Below are 23,790 nucleotides of genomic sequence, written 5' to 3'. Positions count from 1 at the left end.
TACCAACATGAGGCACATCCACACCTTGCTGAACAAGGAAAGTTTCCAGCCGTTGATATAAAATACAAACAAGAAAAGAGTTAGAATACATTCCTGCTGAACACCACGCGTGGAGCTCACAGGGGCAGTGCACTCTCTGTTTGGGCCATATCTTATCCTAACTGAGGTGTCCATATGCAATCTTTTAAGCAAATTGAACAGCGCCTCTCCCATTCCCATTCCCGCTAACAATGTCTATTGGTTCACTTTGTCAAAGGCACAGTAGAGGTGCATAAAAGCCATATGTAAGGTACCAGCCATGGCCTAGACATATTTCTTTATTAATAAGGACAAATATAAGGTTTATTCAAATATAACAGTAGCTGGTTGAAAGCCATATTGCATGTCTGATAGGACGGTATTTCTTTTTGACCTAGCCTTCCAATCTTGAAGGAAGGACTCATCCCAATATTTTAGAGGTTGAGTCTAGGAGGGAGATTGGCAGATATGAATTCAGTTTATTTCTGTCCCCGTTTTTTAAAGATGGAGACTATGACTGCCTCCCTCCATGTCTCTATCTGGGTACCCTGGATAACTACATTAGTTATAACAGGGGCCAAAACACAATGTTGATTTTGAAGATATCCACAGGAACACCAATGGGCCTTGGCACTTTACCTGAGGGGCATGTCATGATGGCATGGGTTACTTCATTGATAAGAATGGATTTGCTGAGGTTGTAAGTGGTCACAAAGGCAATTTCTAGATTTTCTGCCGCGTCTGTTGGATTACCCGCTTCACTTCCTGGGTTGTTAACCTCGGCAGAGTGAGTCATCTATGCTTCAGCCGAAATGTGATTCTGGATTCTTGGGCTAGTATGATCAGCCAGGTAGGCACAGTTGATCATTTCCCAGAAACTATTGCTATCTCTAGTATTTTCTTACTTTTTCAATGTCTTCCCATGCTGCCTTCCTGATCTCTTCTATACAGGCCTTTTAACAGTTTTCTAGGCTGAATGTGCTTGCTGATCTAGAATTTATTACGTCAAGCCTGTTTATGCACCACCAGGAGTTGCTTATGAGCAGCAGAACAGGCTGAGTTAAAAAACTTGTGCAGCATTTTTTTGCATTTCTTGGTAGTAAACATGTGTGTAATTTGTTGGCTGATCATTACAAAACAGTTAATAATGGAACCAGGGTCAGCTTCCTGTGTCAGGCAAGTTAGAACGGGATCAAGTTTACTGACAACAAAATGCTTCAAAAAGGAAGAAGCGTCAACTTTATCCCACTTGATCCTTATGCACTTTTTATCAATATATTCCAGCTCCCCTACCTTCATACCTTTGTGATTATCCCAAAGTTGTAGGTTAAGGGTCAAATGAAGGGAATCTTGATCACTAATGGAGCTAGAGAGAGTCTTAAAGTCACTGAATAAAGAACTTAAATCAAAGGATAGTCACCTTCTGCTGCTAAGTCACTTAATGCCACTAGGTTGATCCTTACCATGAGCTCAATTAGGGCATCCCCATAAGGGGTGTGTTTGAAGTGGATAATGTCCTCCCCATTCCTGTCTACAAAGCCACACACTGGATACCTACTAAACCTGCAAGTAGGAATATTAAAATCTCCTGCCTGTACCAATAGTGTCTGCTGTTTATAATGAGTGGTAAACTTAATAATGGTTTTGTCTAATATATCAATTACATCCATCAACATGAACTCTTCTGTCACACAGGTCTCTTGGCAACAACTTCTAACATCATTGTAAGAAATTGGATTACCGGTTGAAGGGGGTAAAACCCTCCCCAGGCAGCAACCACAATCTTTGTCAGGGTGAGGCACAAACCAACATTAAATTCACCTGTGCTCAACCCTCTGGTAGCTTGGCTTAGAGCAGTCGGGCCTAACTTAGAGGCAATGGTAAAGTATTTGTGCAACCCTTCGAACAGTAATGAAGTGAAAAACACCAAACAGAAAGAATCCCACACCAAGTTAGGAAAATAGAGTTATTTTTAATGAATAAAACTACCAACATGACAAAAAATACAATCAGTAGAACCGGAGATATGAGGCCAACCGCAATGACGCAGTTGGACCTGCTGAAGAAAGTACTTTAAATTCAGGTTTATGAAGCTTTGCGAGGGTCCACATCAAGGATGCGTAGTACAGCTAAAGCAACATGTTGGTTCTGAGGGGCTGCGAAGCCACAATGTGAGGCACTGGCTTCATCATTGACAAGAATCCCATTGACGAGGGCTTGTGATAAGACGTCCACTGTCGTGGATGCATCGCACAGTCAAGGCAATTCCAAGGCGGTTCCAAAGAGCTGTGAGACTGCAATGTGAGAACCTGTGTAATGAACGAGACTTGCATCCAACAACAGGGGTTACAATCCCTGACTATTTTAATGCATAGCGTATGGAACTCTTCGGGAAACTGCGTAGAGAGATAATGAGGAGGACACTGAAATTGTGATGGTGGTCTATAAAAATATCAGTAGATGAGCCTGGATTCTTCCGGGTAGTTTTGCCAAGTAATTTATGTGTTGTAAAACTGTTTTGACCAGGGCTGGCTTTTTAAAATCTATACCCACACAGTCCCCCAGAGATTCTTTAGGTTTGTGGTCAACCCAATCTACCCTTCTAGCAGTGTGTATTTCCTTGATTAAGTTTCTATGCCAACCAGCATTTTTTTGTAGCTAGCGTGCTACTTTATATAAAAGGGCCAAGCCCTCTTCTTTCTTCATAAGGATTAAAGAGGGAACTGCTTCTAGTACAATAACGTAGGGGGTGCACTTTGGAGAAAGTTGTAAATGGATGCCATCTTCCCCATGAATCAGTCTTTTAGTCTCTTTTCTGCGGTGGCCTGATGCAGTATTTTCTCTTTCTACTCCTACTGGGGCAGCTGTTGTATCAGTAGACTGAATAACGTGACATGGTCCACCTGTGGGATTAGTCCATCCATGCACCTTTGCAGTAGTGAAAGGTGAATTGTTGACCTGAAGACACTCAAAGGACGTGATTGTTGCTGGTACAGCGATGTCAAGTGATTGATTTTTACCTCCAGGTATTTGAAAAGCCCTTGAATCTCCTTGTGGAGTTCTTGGACACTGCCTAGACAGTTACAAGAAGTTTTTTACTAAGATCCGTCAATATTGTATCTAATGCAGGGATAGCTGCCATGCCGTCCTTCTAGGTTTGGGTCACCACAGAAAGATGTTTGTATGATGAGTGACTGAGCATTATGTTGGCAGATTTTGAAGGCTGTCCTTCTTTCCTTTTTCATTTAGATGGTGGCGGGCCTCTCCAACAAATCTTGGTTACCAGTAGGGTTTATCAATATACCAGACGGTACAAAGTCATTAGATAAATCCATACATATGCTGCCTATTGTGATATCATCCTCGCTGACACAGCAGCATGCTACACCCTGCTGGCCAGTTGTCAGAATATGTCTTTTGGCAGCTGTAACGCCTGCTTTGCTTTCTGAGGTGAGGGCACGGAGGTCATTTGCGTCATGAGGCGCTGAGGACGGGTTCAGGGAAAGTCGCTGAACAGGGCCTATTGTTTCCTCAACGAGACCAATTTCGGAAGTAATGGTCCCCATCACAATAGTCAATTTATTAATGGTTTAGGAGGATGCACGTGCAACCAGGTCCTTACTCCCTTTAGACAGATTTGCCTTCTTTTTCTCCATGTCGTATTGCAGGATAAGAGGTCAAAACTGTGCAGGCCTATCCAAGGCAAAGTGTGGGAGCAATCTCACTTTGAAAAGAATCGACAAACAGGCCAAGAGGGAGGTTCACTCCAGCCTAGCCACGCCTGGACGTGGCTGGGTACGTATGGGCCCTCTCTTGGCCCGGACTTTGCCCAGGCAAGCACTGGGCACATCCTGAGCACATCCCACGGGAAGTCCACAGCAAATGCATGAGCTGCACGGTGCTTGGCATCCTAGTCCACCTCCTTTAGGAGCTGGTGCAGTCTGATCTTGGCGGTCCAATGACGAGGCTCCTGGCATGCACACAAATAAAGTGTTCCGCACCATGGCAAACCCACAAAGACTTCAAGGGCTGCGTGGTGCTCAGTGTGTACACCACTCCTCCTGGGGAGCCGGTGTAGTCTGGTCTTGGTGGTACACTCATATGTATGGAGTAATGTATTTGTACATTTTTCTTCATGCAGAAAACATCAATTTTGTTACCTTTAAAATTTTATTTGAGCCATATTAAATTCTTTATGTTTAAATGATTTCTATGGCTCTGTTGCCACATCTGGGAACCCATTATCAGATTTTATACAGCATACCTTTCCTACGTCTCTCCCTTGAGAAGCACGAATTTCCTACTGTCTGCTCACAACCTTTTTTCATCATATCCCTGTTTCTCAGATTCTTTTCTCCTTCCTTACTTTTTAGCATTTGGCTATGTACAGAGTTTGCTGTTTGTTGCAGGTGCTAATGTTATCAATACAAGCACACTAGGGCCCATATTTACAAAAAATGTATGCAGAGTGGCGCTGCAAGCCAGCGTGCTGTGACATGATGTGATATTAGGAAAGTGCAGGGCTGCTTCGTATTTACAGCAATACGACACATCCCTGTATTTCCCTCTGCACTGGTGCACAATTAGCTGCCCAGAGCCAGTGGAGGCACCCTTGCAACATGGTGCAAGGGGGCCTGCATTGCAGGGATGATTGTTTATGTGCAGGAAGGGACACCCTCCTGCACAAAAACAGTCATCAATGACGATTATTAATGATGATCATTAAAGATGTTTCCCTGTTTCTCTGTGTGCTGCAGATTGCAGCCCTCATAGAAATAGTAAACAGTGTGGATAAATAAAGTTATTTTTCCTTGTTGAGCCACTTTTACACTACTCCTGGGGTGGCATAGGAATCTGACGCATTCCAAGTCTTTTAAATCTGGGAATACATCAGACTTAATGGGTGTTGTGTGGAGACACTGACAGCAACACTCATGGAATGCCCCTTTCATGCAGTTATGTGTGAAAGGGGGCCGTATTTACAAGGTCATGAAAAGCCACGCCTTGTAAATATGTGTGGCACACACCCCGCAGCATCAGAAAAGTGACTATCCAACTGTGTTATTGTGCCGCAGGGGCATTGTAAATATGACCCTAGGTGTTACGGATGTTACATGTGCCTTCGGCTTTACAATATAGCTTTGGTGATGTGGCAAAGTAATTCCATATTTAAAATGTTCTTCCTTGCCTACAGCCCCTTAGACATTCTGCTCACAGCCCATACAGAAACTAATCCAGCTGTGTTCTAGATAAATAGTCCCTGTATAATATTATGCGATACATACACCTAAAATGTGTGCTTATGGCCACCACAAACAGTACATTTAGGCATCATGCCAATCATCCTCCTCTAGGCCTCTAGGTCTTTTTCTCACCTAGCTTTTTGTTTGGCCACACTGTGTTTGGCATTCATGACCATTTTACATGACCACAAGGCAGCCTTTTTTGCCACCACCCCCAACAGTAGCCGATTCACGAGTGGAGAGTGGTCAGGTACCACAGCCTGTTTTAACACATATTTGCACAAGGTGTGCCATAACTTCAGGTATGGGAAAACATGTGTAATTGGCACTCATAGTTCTTGAGAATAATTGAGCGAGATGAGTCGAGGATTTTACCAAACCTACTAGGCGTTTGGCTATTATCTTTGCCAAAAACCTTAGTTTCCGCATTTAGCAAACATATTGGCCTCCATGAATCACATTTGTCTCTTGGTTTGTCCTTTTTATGTGTTAGGGTTATGGTCACCATTCTGAAAGCTTCTGGTGACATTTAATCGTGTAACACTGCCAGGTGTCCAATTTCTTAAACAATTCTGCATGGAGACTACTGGGTCTGGTGCAAGTTTCCAGATTGCAGCTCAAGCAATGCAGAACTGACTTCCTCTTCCGTGATGACAGGTTCTAATTGTACCCATTCTTGGTTCCATAGTGAAACCATAAGCAGTACTTTTACAAAGTCCATGAGCTCAGCCTTTTGATTCATAGAGTTCTTGAAAACAGTCATCCAGTACCTGAGCTTGCTTTCCGTGCTGGAAATCACTCCCTTATGTTTTCTTTTATTCCAGCAGTACATCTTTCCTCCAGCTAGTTCTTTCTTGCCCAACTAAGCGAACAATATGGCAGCCTTGTCCCCATACTCATGCAGTTGCCTCTCAGCACCCAGAGAATGGGCGTTAGCCACATTTTCTCTTAGATATTTACATTCTCCTTGTTTTATGTCTAATTTTCCCTAACCTTTCTTGCTTCCTCTTGTAATCTCTTTTCTCAGTGAGATCATTGCACTTTACCTTTCCTGATTTCTTTTCTTTCTAATTGCCTGAGATTATCGAAATTGTCTGGCCCTTAGTACTGTTTTATATGCCTCCTTTAGAACAAGTCGGGACCAGCGGTTCCCTTATCTTCTACAAAATAAGTTATTAGTGACCTAACAGTACTCTCACTGTTGTCATGTTTTGTAGCGAGTCCAGGTGCCAACCCTCCCCCAGTGTCTCCCTTCAGGCACCCAATGTCATCATCAGAGGTGCATGATCACATATATCTCTAGCAAGGTGAAAATGATTTGTGAGTGGCAGGATATCACCCTTGAGATGCCTACGGATCCGGCGGCGGGTGCTAACTCTCTCCGCATGGTTACAGTACAATTTCCCATGCATTCGGTGCCATCTGTCAGTCTGTCCAACTTCATGTCCATTACAAACTTCAAATCACCCCCAAGAATATTTAAGTATCCTTTGCCTCCATCATTATCACTCCCGTTTCATCTAAGACCTCCTGCGGGAATCCATGTGGTAGATACACAGAGATGCACAAGTCTTGTTTCTTTCCACATCTCCTGGCTTCTGCTACCTAGCATCCATTGTCATTCACCCAAGTTGTGTTCATTACTGTCAGCTCTGTTCCTTTAACGATAATGGCTATGTCTTTAGCACCGCTCGGAATCAGTGTCCCACTTTTAATTAATTTGCAGTTAAAATTTCCCATCTTTCTTGTAGGATTTGTGTTTCTGAGCTATGCTTAAAAACACTTTACCCTCTACTGTTCCTTTTCTTTCCTGCCTAATTCATAGACATCGCACTTCAACATTTTAAGGTTCTCTAACTTGATTGATCTGTGGGTTCCTGATTTTTAAACTTGATCAATACCTCTCTTTGTTTGAGAATGTCTTTTCTTCTATTGTGTGACCGCTGATTTCAAAAGGCACTGTTGCTTTATCAATGAGTCATAAATCAGTTGTTTCACATGCGATTCCTTAGACACTCCCCTTAGCGAGGCACATTACATTATTAATTTAATTCACTGTCTTGAAATTATTTCTGAAGTCACCTATCTCAACATTGATTGTGTCAATCTTTCAGTCTTGTTTTGTTAGCAAAGTTCTTGTTGTAAATATATGAAAAACATCTTGCTCTCTATTGCGTTGGATTGGACACGTTGCCTTATACTGGACATTTTTTGGACATTTCTTTTCTGTTTTACGCTAAAATTGTATTTTTTTCTATTCACCAGCAGCCCCCTGCTGTTTCACCTAATTATCTTTTCCCACTGCGCAATGGGAGTCCCATCTGCTGTTGATATCACCATGATCAGACAGTCGCTCTTCAGTGCTTCCTTTAACTCTTGCAGGCGCTCCAGTCATTCGTAAATTTGTACAAGCACTCAGTTTATATTGGCATTTTAAATGCATCCAGGGAGATCAGTAATTAACTATCCATCTTTTATCTCGTATGACATTATTTTACCCAATTTACATTTGATTTTTATTTGTGCCGACTCGCTACCTGCCTTTTATTTTATTGTTGTGCTTTGTCTTTCTTTATATTATCCTTCCACCTCCACATCATATGGAGTGAAGTTGGGTCGTTCTTCTTCTGCCTTAGATTTTATTGTTCTGATGTGTTGCCTCAGGCTCTCCTACACCTGAGCTTGGAAGAGGCTTGGGCCTATACAGAGATGCATTCTATGGCTACCACTTACCTCACATCATTCATAACTCACTGCCCATGGCCTGCTGTATCCTCTCCTCATTGCCTCTCTGAATACGTCCACTATTAGTGGGCTGCACATTCTGTATTATGGGAGGTGTCTTCATGATCCTTAGTTATACTGAAAACCTTCTTAGTGTGACCTACAAGGGCTGTCAGCAAGGGCCCATGTTGTAAAGGATTCTGAATCCTGTAGTGAATTTACTGTTTTACAAAACTGCAGAGTTCTTAAAAGCCTTGGCATTAGGGATCACATATCAGCACACCCAGTCACTCAGAACCAGCTACCAGGATCATGATCAGTTTTTGTGTAATTTCATATTGATATCTCAACCTTTCTATACCTTGGTTAGTTCTACGCAACCTGCCAAGTGTCCCTAACACTCTCCTGGCATCTTCACAATCAGCAATTTAAGTCAGAATCTAAAAGACATATTATTTGCAAGTAGTTATTATCCTACATGTGCCATTATTTCAGTGGTTATGATTCTCCATGTGCCAACCATAAAGTGATATAGTTTTAAACTGTTCATTTGGTTATGCTTTGCTAGGCTTATTCTTTTGTTGTCTCAGTGCTGCTTCTAAAAATCATCCTTTGTATTCTATTATGTATATTTTACATTTGCCTCTGGAAATATTTAAATTAGTTAATGCAATTTACAATTTTGTGACTTTTGATCCATTCAGGGCTCATCACCATTCTGTTATTCTCTTAAGAGATCATGCCTTGGTTAGTTACAGCATTTCAACTTACTGTTATTTTTTTATGTAAGAAGAAATAGTTGTAGGAGGTCAAAGTTTACCTGCGATTGGAGAAACACAATGATCTGTGAAACCTAAAAACACTTAGAAACTCCAAACGTTCAGATTTGTACAGGTACCAAAATCACCCAAAACAAATATGATTATTACTTATAACAGCACTCCAGACCCTCACTAGTCTTTCTATTTTCATTATTGTCTGCATGTCTGCATGACTTCCCTGTTCCTTTATGATTTATTGGGATCTGCGGCGTTTGTTCTTGTGTGCATTCTAAATAATCATCTTTATGATATTAATATTAGTTTTATTTTGGACAGCTTAATCCTGTCATTGAGTTTAATACCTCTTAATTTGATTTAAAGTATTAATTTCAGGATCTATTAGTTCATTCTTTCTCCAATCACTTATTCTAGAAGACTTCAACACAAAATGTGCGAAGGCTGCATAACGGGCCTCAAAAAGGGAAACAATTGCTCAGCCATAAATGTGACTGAAAATGGACTACCTTGGAATCTGTGTTAATAAATGGGTTTACACAACTCCATCCACCAGGAACAAAACTAGTGACTACGGTTAGGTCAGTGTGTAAGAGATTTGTGGAACTAAGGGCGAGCTGTAGAAACAATGTTTATGGTTGAATCATTCTAAATCGGATTGTGTAGTCACAAAAATACATTTCTATGTACTAATCCCATTTTAGGAGTCAGTAAACCTTTACTGACTCCAAAAAATGGGATTGCAACACCAAACCAATTCAGAATTTGCAAGGGGCACTTTGGAAAATAACTTGCAAACACCAAATTGTTATGATATGCATAAATGTTTTCCACCTGATACCTGTTGTAAAATATTGAAAAATTACCCACTCCTGAGTTGGGGTGGTAAGACATTCACAAAAGAAAATGGGTCACCTTCGGACCCCTTCCCCATTGTGAATGTTGAAAGAAGTTTATTTGTGTGCAAGCAGTGGTCCAAGGGACCATTGTCAACTCTTAAACAAAGTCAACTTGAAAAAAACACACACACAGCACAGTTTCCTTCAAGGAAAACGGGCTGCATTTAAAAAAAATGTTTCCTTTATTAAAAGGTGATCACAAACATGAAGGTCTGCTAACCCTGTCAGCAAACCATCTGAGTGAAGGCCACCAATTGGAGTGACTCTCACTTTATGGCCTACCTCTTTAATATTTATATGGTAGGTTCAATTACAGCCCACTCTGAATGAGAATTTTATGAACTCACTTATTTGTACATAAGTTGGGTTGTAGAATTGTTTACTGGATGTTAAAGCACTCGGTGACAATTGCAACCATTTTTTCACAGGCAATAAATAATTTGTACTGTTGGGTCAGTGGATGAAGTTTTCCATAAACAGAGCTAACAGGAGTTTCATTGTCGGAAAGCTGGCAGTCCTCCCTCCCAACCGTAAACATGGCAGGCAGATCGTCAGATGGGTAGACAGTGTACGCCGTCCCCAAACTGTACTTCGGGCCCTTGGTCTTTGGGGCTGTCAAGTGAAATATTAGAGAACACCACCATAACAATAAACGGAAAACACTTTTAAGGAATGCTATTTACATAATTTGGATAACGAATAAATAAAAGTCAAATTAAATGAAAATTACATTTGAAGGCTTCTATGCATGCCTTGGAGAATGCCAGCTTGTGTCTGGCCAACAATATATATGTATTCTGGTAGATGAAGGAGAAGTCATTGCATGTCCCATTACCATCTCACAACCGATTTTCTGATTTGTCCTCATCTTACCCATCTTACCAAAATTTAGAAACTTTGAGCCAAATGTAGGAAAAATCTGGATTGCGACTCGCAAGTTGTGAGTCAGACCGACTCGCAATTTGCGAGTTGCAATCCAGAATGTAGGATGGTGTCCCTGATACCATCTGTGACGCGCAATATTAATGAGGTGGGTCGCAATGTGCGACCCCCTTGCGTGGCGGCACTCACAGGGACCACCATGTCTGTGACTGCCATGTCTGTGACTGCTTTTAAATAAAGCAGTTTTTTTTTTTTGTAATGCAGCCCGTTTTCCTTAAAGGAAAACAAGATGCATTACAAAACTAATTTTTTCATGCCATTCCCAAAGGGGAAGGGGTCCCATAGGGACCCCTTCCCGTTTGCGAATGGGTTACCACCAGTGTGACACTGGTGGTAACTGCGATTGCTTTGAAGACTGCGTTCGCGGTCACAAAGCAATGCAGCATCGCGCTGCGACTCGCAAATAGGAAGGGGAACACCCCTTCCTAATTGCGACTCGCAGTCCCGTTTTGCGAGTCGGTAACCAAGTTACCGACTCGCAAAACAGGGATTGGGCATCGCGATGTGCTTTTTGCACGTCGCAAACAGCTAAATTCGCAGTTTACGACGTGCAAAAAGCTTTGAACATCTGGACCCTTGTCTCTTGCACTCCCTTTATGTTTTTAAATTAAAAGCTTACATTACATTTTTGTGAGTCCATACACCCCATTCACACATGGTTTGTGTCACTGGGCACTCTACTGTAATAGAAATGAAAACACTAGTATGGCCTCTCATGCTATTCCAAAATATATGTAACACTACACGAGAAAATCTGAAGGTTATTTATGTGAATGTATGATCTTTTTAATGTTCTACCATTCCCTTTCATGTTGTATTGTTTGTTTTATTCAGTATTCGTTTGAGTAGTGATATATCTATATATGAGTTTTTATTCTGCACGTAATAGCATCTTCAATAATCTTGAAAATAGTTTGCATTTGTTTACAACAGTAAAGCACAGTAATGAAAGCATTGCATTGTACCTTTTGATGAGCATCCGGAGAATGTCCTTAGAGCTACTTATAAAAGTGACGACTCGTGAATAAGGTAGGCCCAGACAAGGGTTGCCATTAATAGTGATCACTTCGTCCCCCACGCATAGCCCAGCTTTCTCGGCCTTGCTCGGACTCCGAATCTGAAAGTGTAAGATAACACGTTTATCAGAATAAGATAATTAAATCATTTCCAAGTCCATTTTTGTAAAACTTCACAACTATTGCTGCTATGTAAGATCTGAGCATGTGACAAGTATCTGTTTAAGGACTAAGCAGTTTAATCTGACAAGCCTTCAGACTTATTTGTTGGAAAGAGTATCTTCTCCAGGTCTATCTGGTTAAAATTATAATTCAAGATTTGTCCTTTTTTCTTCCGTAGCACAGAGTTAAAAGCAAACATTTCAAGATCTAACATGATGGAAATAAAATATATGCTGTTAAGAAAGTATTACCTTCCCACCCTTGACCGTTTTCAGGCATCCCACTTCCTTGTCACTCACTCCATCTTTACCTTCTCATTCGAGGACCTTTCATTCCGCCCTCACTATTCCCCGGTGCCTATTCCAGTGGTTCCCAACCTTTTGACTTCTGTGGACCCCCACTTTATCATTAATGGAACCCGGGGACCCCCACTAAACCATTATTGGAATCTGGGGAAGAGTCATTATTGAAAGCTGAGGACCTAATCTGTTAATATTATTTAATTTTCTAAGTAGTCCCATACCCCCTGAGGAGGCTTCACGAACCCCCAGGGGTCCCCGGACCACTGGTTGGGAACCACTGCCCTATTCCATAGATATTGTTTTCTATGTGCTGAGAGCGTTGATACTGGATTCTAAATCTAGTTTTCACTGATACTACTTCACAACAGTGGAGCAACAAAGAGTTAACGTTTGCTTCTCTTGTTTAGTCCAGCTCACACCAACCCTTTTCTTGGTACACTCTAGGGTAGCCACAGACCTGGGGGAGGTAGAGAAAATTGCTAGCGAACTTGGTAGTGAATTGTAACAGCAATAATGTGATCATTTGTGTCACCTTGCTCCTTGTAACATGTGTAGCATTTCCACTAGAAAAACCAGGGCATTATCCTTGAACACAAAAGCAGCATTAGATGCAGAAGACTAACAACAAAATCAGGGACCAACTTTCTTGAAAAGAACAAGCAAAATACAACATTAAATGGACAGATCTAGAAAACAAATTCCAAACAAGCGGCAAAACCTTCCTGGAAAGAAAGCCATAACAAAGGAAGAAGGGGGTGTCAACAATAAGGTAGAATGGACTATCCTATAGGCATCCATCAACCATATTCAAAATAACATGAATGAACTGCTAAACATTATCAGTAGGGGAGCCCTTCACCAGCTCTCCCAGCAGAAAACCTGACTACATAGCTCTGTCGTAACCTCCAGTCAGTTCGATAGGTACCACATTAATTCAGTTTTATTGCAGTTCTATTTGGTTTTGGTGTAGCAACAATTGAAATATTATGCATTCCGTGGTGAAGTAACTATAACAAAATACTTCAGTGTTGGACCCATCACTGATATAAACGTGCTTTTGTGTCCTTCATTACAGTCTCTATAATCCCATGCGGGATGCAACAAGACGGTAACACCATCAGGTTTGCATTGTTGGATGAAGATGATGCCGCTGCAATAATGTGGCAGCATCATCAGGGTAGGGTTGGAAGCAGATGCATGCCGACCAGATTGGGCAGCAACAAACACATTTATTGTGCCGTGATCAAGGTGTGATTGGTGCACTCGATTTTTCACAAAACTGAGCACATTCAGGTTGCACTTACTAACTGTACTCTCTTCAAGCTTTAAGTTCCCACTTAATAATTACCAATTGCATTGCTGTTTTGGCCTCCCCAGAACCTACAAAAAAATAATGACTCATAAGAGGTTTGTAAGAAGGTAGATACTAGAGGACAACATCTGTTGCTTGCCATTTTCAGAGTGAACCATACATTTTTGCGACTGTGTGGGAATAATAAAGGTTTCATGGTTCCACCATATGGAGAATGTGTGCACTCTCCGTTTCAATAGAAGTTCCAATAAAATAACTGATCACACATTATGAGGTTAAAGGCAAGCCTATAATGCTAGTTTTAACTGTTCGCCACTACTTGTTTTCTCTTTTCCCAAACAGGAGAATCCTCGAAGAATACTGTTTAACCAGGGATGATTGATTATCTTTTAACATTCTTCTGAATGATTAATACCTACATACACCACTAGCAGGATAGTGTTTGTGGACCTATCAGGAAATGCGTAAGGGAGACTCAAGTTCCTGACATATGCCCCTAACCCCTGGGGAGCTTGATAATGGCAAAATATATTGATGATTTCCATAAGGTATGTAGGGTTCTATCAGCCCCTGACGTTTGATTAGTTTTTAGTCTTCTTCCAGGAGACGCAATAAGTAAGTCTTGTTCAACATGGAACACACATTTGAATGACTTCTAGATCACTTAGAGCCATCTAACTCAACCATGGATACCTGCCTTGTTAAAGAGCACATGAAGAACCCACCATGCAACAATGTTGCTGATGAAGGAATGAATCCTATGATGAAGCATGCCATCTAGTGTATGTAACTAGTAAAGAGAGTACAAAAAGTCTACACAGAATGACTTTCAGCACTCTGCCTCCGTCAGCCACTGTCAGCCACCACGTTCCCTGTCAGCCACAGGTCTCTGGAAACTCTCTCTGACAGAGATTTGAAACCTGCGCTCACAAGGCTCTCAGAAAGCATGTAATCGCTGCACTGGCCTCCTACCCCATGAGGAGCAGAGGTCATGGTGTCGAGGGTGGTGAGGGTTTGATTAAAAGGAGGCCTGGTTTTGTATTTTAGGTAAAGATATGGGTAGAAATGAAAAGAGGATGGTGTGGGTGGGAGGCTGAGCACCAGTTTATTATTATTTATTTTTGTAGCGGAGGGCGAGCGTATTGCTGAGGGTTTGATGGGAGAGCGGAAAGATGCCCAGGTTTTAAAATCTGGGTCAGAACGGGTGTGATGCCAGAGGGTGGTGTGGGTGGAAGGCAGAACATGCTGCATAATATGGAGTAGACGCAAGTGAGGGCAAGGTATGTAGGGCTCCCCAAAGATTCATCTATCGTTTCACAGCCAATGAGAGCAAGGGGCATTGAAGTGAAGGGAACATAAACAACACAGATTAAACAATTTGGAATAAAAGGGATGTTTTTTCACCTTGGGGTTCTGAGTGGCCAATTCAACAACGGGAACTTCGGAATGTTTTCAAACTTTAAATTTAGCCTCTAGTTTCTGAGAGAGCGTAGCTTATATAATCTATATTAACATGAAATGTATATGAACTAATGTATAGTAATGCCGCATAGAAAATGTACTAATGTATTTTGCTAAACGCGTACTTGAAATCTGCCCACGGGGAGTGGCCGCCATTGTATACGAAGACTAATGGAAATGACTAATAATAGAATAATGTTATGATAATGTATGGTTTTACAATAATGATTATAGGTTGTGTTATTAAAGTTTTGCTAGAAAATCATTAGGCCTTAGTTAGCATGAGTCGAGGCCTAGCTGCCTGACTCTCATATTAAATGTGTTTTTCTAACGTGCATTGTGCTGACTCACTGAAGGACATGAACTCTTGTTTTTCTAAAAGCTAGAAGATGAATGTAACTGTAGTAGATCCGTTCCCATGAAATTCAACGTGCTTGTAGAAACATTTTAGCTGAATGCAACAGTGTAGATTTGAACCTGCTACAAGGTCGCCTAAACCGGTACAGACAATGGAGCTACTGACTGAAGATGTGCAAAGAACCACAAGAGGATGAAATCATACCGGACATTCTACCTCCTGAAGACGTCAATCATAAGGACCAATAAACTACGTGAGAACTGTTATGGGGTGACAAATTTGATGAAGTAATTGCAATATTATTGGTTAGAGATAGTGGGGCGCAACCCCTATCCAATCAAGAATTAGGGGAATGTACAACGAAAAAGGGATAAAAACGCATGTCACAAGGAAGTACAGAGGACCATAGATCAGAGACCGGGAGACGGAGAGTTATTTAGCTAGGGAGATGCTGATGCGATTTGACATGATCCAGACACTTTGCCACTTTGCTTAGTGACCTGCTAATTTACTTAGAACCATCCTTGTCCTTAGGTTGCCCGTTTATACTTTACCTCCTTATGAGGGAAGTACCCCTTTGCCCTTCCTGCCTGAGCAGAGTTCCTGACTGATGGCGAATCAACTGATGTCCTGAGGAGGACGAAGACTGAACCTGAGTGCTGACCCAAACGGAGGGTAACTATATGACAATGATACTGTAATTGTCTGTTTGCTTTTCCTTTCTAGGTACCAACTGCTTCTTTTGACAGAGACCATAGTTAGAGGTTTTCCAAATTGATGTTGCTAAATTGTTTTGCATGAAGCCCAACATGCCAATGCTAATTTGTGGATAGTTAAGGGGTTCACTAAATGAACGCAAATAGACAAATGACTGAATCCATGCTTTGTTGAAGAATGTACTAAAGTTACTCTGCTGAGGTTAACCTATGTTGAAGTCGTGCTATGTTCTAATTCGCATAATTCTTGCTTTGATGAAATCTTATTCGAGTTGCCAGATTATGACAATGTTGATGAGCTTATTGTTGCTAAGATTAATAAACTTACTAGTAGAATTGTAATCAATAGGGAATAAATATCACCAAAATCCTACTAAACTGGTGTGGTTATTCATGACTGAAAGGTCATGGTGGTGTCCTGAGTTTATTAATGTCATTGACTAAAGTGAATTGTCTTGTTATAGTAAATATTGATGACATTATTGATATACTGATTGACATGTTGATTAGTTATCTCGTCCTAAGGTGTCTTCAATCAGGGTCAAAAGATTCATCGGCCTAAAACGAGTCCCAGAGTATGTAAAATAGTGATAAAGGGACGCGTCAACAGTTCCACTCTCAAGTACTCTAACATCGCATGCTACTTTTACACAGGCAATAGTCAGTTCTTTCTGGCAAGATTTTTACCCTAAAGATATTCAGCTCATTGCTAAGGATATGGAAGCCCGGATGCCATTCAACCACCTAAAGTTGAACACACTTAAAAAGGTTTATCCTGTTTACCCTCAACCAAATGGGTTATGTTATCTCACAGTACTAAACGGTAATTCTTCAATGACAGAGTCCTCAAAATCTGTGGTTTTTCCTTGGATATAAGACTTAACCTTCAAGAACATGTCAACATATTTTAAAAAGGGGGCACAATTGTGCCTATGACTCCTACTGACTGTTACATCCTTTAGCTGATTACCAGAGTTTCAACTAGTTATACGATGTCTTGTACTGGTTAATACAACTACAGAAATTCCAAAACTCAATGGAAATGTCAAAATTGCATCTTGCTCCTCTCTCAAAGCGTCCTTCCATGCGGCTACAAGGATGGTCACTGCTCAAGAAAGTTAAAAAAACACATTTCACTAATTCTGGTCCCACTGAAGGGACTCGCCAAAGAAGGAAAGAGAATCTTTGAACGAATCTGCATCACGTCTAAAGTCATATTTTAGGATCTCTATTTACCTTGTTTATTAACTAACATTCCTGGGTGCACAGCACATCAATTGGAGCCAGGATAACCTTCTTTTTGAAACAGGGTTAAGAAGACAAGAACTGTAAACAATCGTTCTCGGAAAGTGACCACCCCAGTAGATATTAGGAGAAGTTCATTCTATGTTGACATTTAAAGAAGAGATGGAAAGTCTGCTTTCTATCAATAATTCCGACTTCGAAAGTGAAGTCTTATGATGAGGGAAATGTCAAGATTGGATGTTGAATTTACAGTAGTGTTTGAGCCCATTCAACCTTCATGTTCTATTCACACTTTATGATTGTTTTTACATTTTTGTACCATATATTCCAATGTATTATAATATTAGATATCGAATAATGTTTCCATTAGATCATATGAAATTGTCCTCTGAAAAGCGCTCTACTGCCAATTAGGTCTTGCCCACACGACACAAAGGTGCTGATAAATAAATATAAAGTGAAACAAATCTCTAGTTATTGTGCTCAGCTGCAATGTCTCTACTTTGAAGATCAGATAAAATGTAAGGTGCTTTGTGTATTGTGGATTGTGAAACGTCATTCTGAGTTTATCACTTAGTATCAGTCGAGCCAGTTTCACTTCAAACAATATTTGAATCTGAATTAAGATGCAGATAATCATTTTCCTATCCCACAATGGAGGTGCTTAAATCAGGAGGAGAGCTCCTGAACCTAGTAAGATTCCGACCACGGAATTAGTACTCTGTACATTTGAACCACCTTGCTAAATGTAGAAGTTTAAAATGCAAATTGGAACCGTATCTGCTAGATTTTTCTCACTGTTTAACTGTAGCCTGAGCTTTTTATTTTTGGCGTTCAGCAAAAGCATGTTATTGTATATGTTGCCTGTTGTCACAATGTTTTTCGATGTTTTTAGTTTGTCATGCATTTTGTCATGCTGCATCTATAGATATACTGAAGGGGATATCAAGGATGTTTATGGGCAGGCCAATATGTTATTGTGATTATTAACATTATTCATTGTTGTACTTGGATTGTTGGTATTGCCTGTATGAAGCACTTTAAAACTTGCTTTGTTTTGGCATTATTGCATGGTGCTGTAGATAAGAGCTTATTTTGCATTGTCCCTCTGTTTTCGTAAACTTGATTTCCTGGCATAATTTCACTCTTAACACGGGGGAGATTGCTAACCAAGCCTCAATTCATGTGCCATGTCTGCAAAATATGGCCAGTAACTAACTCTAAGTGTTGGACTTTTAGCTAAGGCTACAATAAAGTTGTGAAAAATTAGGGGCAAAGAGCTAGGGGCCAGATGTACGAAGCCGTTTGCATGTCGCAAACTGCGAAAAACGCTGTTTGCGGCATGCAAACGGCCGACCGCGATGCTCATTCCCAAATTGCGAGTCGGTACCGACTCGCAATTTGGGAATGCGACTCGCAAATAGGAAGTGGTGTTCCCTTCCTATTTGCGACCGCATCGCAATTCAGAGTTGCTTTGTGACCGCGAATGCGGTCGCAAACCAACTCGCAGTTACCACCAGTGTCACACTGGTGGTAACTCATTCGCAAAAGGGAAGGTGTCCCCATGGGACCCCTTCCCCTTTGTGAATGCCAATTTTTTTTTTTTTTCAGAGCAGGCAGTGGTCCTATGGACCACTACCTACTCTGAAAAAAACGAAACCAAATGGTTTCGGTTTAGTTTTCATTTTGCAGCTCGTTTTCCTTTAAGGAAAACGGGCTGCAAAATGAAAAAAAAAACTGCTTTATTGAAAAAGCAGTCACAGACATGGAGGTCTGCTGTCTCCAGCAGGCCACCATCCCTGTGAGTGCCGGGAATCTCTATGGGGTCGCAAACTGCGACCCACCTCATGAATATTGATGAGGTGGGTCTTTGCGACCCCATAGCAAGTCGCAGAAGGTGCCTGAGACACCTTTCTGCATCCAATTTTGCGACTTGCAAATTGCGAGTCGGTCAGACTCGCAATTTGCAAGTCGCAAAATTGGATATTACTACATCTGGCCCTAGATTTCTTATTTAGTCCGTAGTGTTGGTTTGTAACACCAACATAAGGGACTTGAAACCATAGATTCAGGGTTGTTGTTGCATCTCTGATCTGTTGTGGGACAAGATGCAGCATGCACATGTCAAAACAAACATTTCTGGCATTTGTAAAGCCTGTGTGTAATGTTACAAAATCACATGTAAAAAAGCATGTGCTCAATATGTAGAAGTGAGAAATGCAAAGAGTAAAGCCTGTAATGTCTCTGCAGTAAAAGAGTTCGAGGTTTCACTGTTGGTGGAGAGAGATGCTTCTCTTATTTGACCAGAGCAGCATGTGTGCACTGGAGGAGCTCTAGAAGTTGAGATAGACCTCTCTAATCTTGGAAACCTCGTTGAATAGGCCTTTCTCCGATGGTTACCACATGTCAGACAATTGCTACAAGTTTGTGGAGGGTCATGAGTGGGGATTTTATGAAGCTAGGCTCAGGGAAAGTTTTTTTGTCAACTCGAGCATCATAAAACCTTATGCATCAATACTAGTCGCACTTCTTTAATTTTACTAAGTAAACCTGTTGCCTGTTGGGGTATCAGTGCTATTGGCCAGGTTTTCAGGCTGTTTACTATAATCATGAAGTATGCTGAGCTAAGGTTAGAACCCCATACTTGATTTTTCATAAACTGAAATCTGCTTTTGATAGCATTCCACAATACCGATTGTTGGCTGCAATGGCTTGTGCGGGTCTCCCCGCTGACCTTTTGAATATAATAATCAATTTGCACACAGACAACTTTGCTAGAGTCCGCTGAGGTCAGAATGGCAAAACGGCCATGAATGTGAGGTCATCCAAGGAGTCGGGCAGGTTTAAGTCCCTGCTCCAGACCCATATTTAACTTATACGTTAACAGTATGGTAAGCAGATTAAAAGATTGTACTAGTGAAGCACCTATTTAGAGCAAAGGAAGGACCTTCACATTATCATTTGTTGATGACACCCTGCTAATTACTTGCACCCCTGTTGAGATACAACATTTGGTGGATTGCTTTCAAACTTATTGAAGTGTTCAGGGATTACTCCTCAAGCAAGCAAAGAGTCTTCAATCCCCCAAAAAGTTTTGAGGAGCGCTCATTATGAATAACCTGGCACTGGAAGGCATTTCGTTCCTTGTTTATTTGGGTGTTAAATTAAGCCCAGATAGAAAGAGGGCGAGTCAGATATTAACAGTAGCACCATTTTGGCACAGAGATTGGGGGTTGTTATTCGCTTTGCAAGAACAATGGAAGGTAGGGTTGTTTCCTATTCCATTCCGGATTTGCATGGCCCAAACTCACTCTGCAGTATGTTATAGGGTGAAATCTGGGGTTGTTGCAACACTGACCAGCTGTGTATAGCAGAAAGAAAGATTTAAAAATAACTTCTTGTCCTTCCTAAAAGCACGTCTAATATGGCTCTTAACTATGAATTGGGTTTATTTCCGCTTAATGTCTTATTGTTACAAGCTGTATTGAGTACGCCTCTGGATTAATAAAAAGATCTAAAGAAAGAGTTTCTGGCGAGCTGGGAAGGTTTAAGTTAACTTGCAAATATTTGTCTAGGTAGCTCTGGCCTAGATTGGGTCTAGAGTAGACCAGAATACATTAATTCCCAAACCGCCCTGCTATTCAATTCTTATTGTTTGCCTCGCTCGCAACAATCATTTTGTTGTCAGTCTGTTTGAGTAGACTGACTAAAAATTACATTATTTGAAAGGAAGAACCTACATGTGAAGAACATTTAGATATTATAGAGCCACAATCTGCAAAACAAAAACGATTTTTCAAATTCTGCATGGATCCACTACCTCTAGCTAAACTCTCTCAGTCTTGGAATAATAATAGTATCTCTGATGGCCACTGTCCATCTCGTGGACAGGTTGCTGAGACTGAAGCCCATTTTTTATTTTATACAACACATTGGAAATATACTTGATACCTTGGTTGAAGATCATTGGGGTCAAACCATAGGTGATTGCCTTTTGACCATGCAGAACTGCAGTATCTCCAGTTGGAAATTTTGTCATTTCAAAGTATCTTTCCTTTGCTTGGAATCAAAAAATAAACACATTATTCTAAATTGGTTTGCCTTGACATTGAATATTGGAAGGATGAATATTAGGCAAAAATACTGTATCATGATGAAATTATTGCTCTTGGAGGATTAAGTGTATTATATTTTTAAGGCTGTGACGTGTTAATTATTGGTATGTATGTTATTAATATACTGATGGTTTTATGGAATAATATTCAAAGATAAACCTAAAAACTTGAGCACCTAAGTGTCTTAGCAAGGATGTAAAGAGGAACAAAATTGCGAGCAGCACATATTTGGGAGAAGTGGTTAATGGGAAGGAGGTGATCTCGGTTTTGCTGGAGTTCAGCACGGGACAGCAAACAGCCCTCATGTAGAAGAGGGATGTGAAAGAGTATGGCATGTTCACATGGATGTCAACACTAGGGAAGTAAAGAAGCTGAAAAGAAGAAAATCATTTATAAATCATTGGTGGATACATAGTAGGAGAATCTGAATGCTGAGATGATCTTGCTCAGGAAGTGACGCAAAGAAAGAAGAGGCGGAGACCTATGACAAAGACTTGGGGTACTAAGATCCGAGGAGGGGCAGGTGGTAAGCTATAGGAGACCCAAGAGGTAGTAAAATCCCAAAGGAATAGCACCAAATAATGGCTGTTCCAGCAACAAATGTAAGAAAAAACACGATTTTAGGAAAGGTGATTGTGTCAAAAGGGTTAAAGGTAAAAAAACTTATGGGGCAAAGTTCTTTTGGTCATAGTCTTGGATGAGGGGAGACAGAGAACACAATTGACAAGGGCTAAGTACTTTACGGATGGAGAGGTACCCTGTTAATTTAGAGTTTTGGTAAAAATGGCTCTGAACGAGATAGGGTGGGAGTTTAGAGCAGGGCTGTTTCCAATGTGAGCTTCTTAAGTAGAACAATGACAGCAGCATTAGTAGAGCATGGGTTTTATAAGCTGGTTACCAGTGATTGGTTGAAATGTTAAGTGAGGTGGATGGATGTGCTGTTAGAGTTAGCAAGGGCGTCAAGGATGTCTGAAGTGCTAGCCCTGTGCCAAGCTCAACCTGTGTATAGGCTACGCGGAGCGGAACCGGACGATCCATAGGCATCCATACTGTATTTATGAGTCGTGTAGGAGGACAACTTGAGAGGTGATCCAGCATTCACCTAGGTAAAAGTGAAAGGGAAGCCTTACAGCACAATGGGTGGCATCCATATCTTGGCTATAGCAACACATTTATCACGTGTCATATTAATAAAGCGTTCATATATTTCTATTCTGCAGAGGGAGTCCGTGGCTTTATGAGGGGCAAAGGAGGGGTGGTGTTTACATGTAGTGTAGCACCCCTAAATCTCCTGTAGACCAGCTTGGAGGCTTGATGCAGCTGCAAGACCTGGCATTAAGCCCACAGTTAGGTCTGATGGAAGTCCCTCCCTGTGGAGCTATCATGTATAACACATAAAAACCAAAGTATAAACAAACAAGCTTCTCCCTTTCTATGACATTCCCCAGAATGCTTTCTATTGACTTTCCAGTTACTAGTTCAGCTATTCAACACAATACCAGAAGTAGACTTTAAAATAGTTTGCAAAAATTCCACTGCAGAGTATTTAATGTAGATAAGGGATGTATAACATAGCTTCCCCATTGCCAGACCCAACTAGCCCTCCTACCAGAGCCTAAAGATCGTGCAACACAGCCAGCACAGGGGCGGCCGCAGTTTATGCGAAGATTTACAATTATGGAGTGGTATGTCTCTGTGTTTATCCTCCCAACAGGAATGCTGACACCCTACATGCCACAGGGAAGCCATGAGGTGGCGCGCATTCTGCACGTTCAACTCTATACATCAGAGTGAATTATGTTTTTTCTTCCCTTAAATGCATTGTTTCAAACACCGTCAACCCTGTCCTCACTGTTTGCTTTCATCTTCACTAACATCTGGAAGTAGTACATGTACAAGACAGCAGTGGAGCAGGAGGATCAGAATTTCTGGGACCGCACAGCTTAAAATGACGTATTATTAATGCTAATATGTACCGAATTGCTTAAAAAACCTGGGTGATGCACATATTCACCAACTGTGTAAAATGCCCCAGTGGTGCTAATATACACTAAACTACATAAAAAGCCTGCACGGTGCTAATTATAACCTTTTTACATATTTTCCTTATATGTATTTATTTTTCTGGTGGTCATTACTGTCTGTGACATCAAAAATTAAAAGGCTTATTTTGTCGATATGGATAAAATAAATACTTGTTGGTAACCAGTACTGTTTTCAGGCATTAAAATTAATGGACATGTTTTCTTAATACAGGCAAAATAATAATATTGATTCATGCTCCTGAAAAAGCCTGTGGCTTAGTGGCTAACGTTTTAAACTATGGAATTAACAAGCCTGTTGGTTTATAGAAGTCAGTGCATTGTGTGTTTTTCCGTCAGAAATAAGTCAAGACTTGTACACTAACATATGAAGTGTTGCATAGAATATTAGAATTCGTTTTTGTACCGTGCATTCTGATGGGCCAAGGTCTCTCCAAAACTGGACACTTTTAAGAGCAT

General features: G+C 40.9%; 1 protein-coding gene across 1 annotated transcript in view; it reads right to left on the bottom strand.

The window, feature by feature from the left end:
• Nucleotides 1-23,790, bottom strand: part of SYNPO2 (synaptopodin 2) — a 613,295-nt gene that overhangs the window by 202,457 nt on the left and 387,048 nt on the right. The window contains exon 2 of the mRNA XM_069230164.1: nt 11,568-11,719. Coding sequence (XP_069086265.1) covers nt 11,568-11,719 — 152 coding nt within the window. The remainder of the gene's footprint in view (nt 1-11,567; nt 11,720-23,790) is intronic.

Source organism: Pleurodeles waltl, chromosome 1_1 (assembly GCF_031143425.1).
Source record: "Pleurodeles waltl isolate 20211129_DDA chromosome 1_1, aPleWal1.hap1.20221129, whole genome shotgun sequence".
NCBI classification, from domain to species: Eukaryota; Metazoa; Chordata; class Amphibia; order Caudata; family Salamandridae; genus Pleurodeles; species Pleurodeles waltl.
Note: the sequence above shows the minus strand (reverse complement) of the source record. Positions and strands in the feature narration are given on the sequence as shown.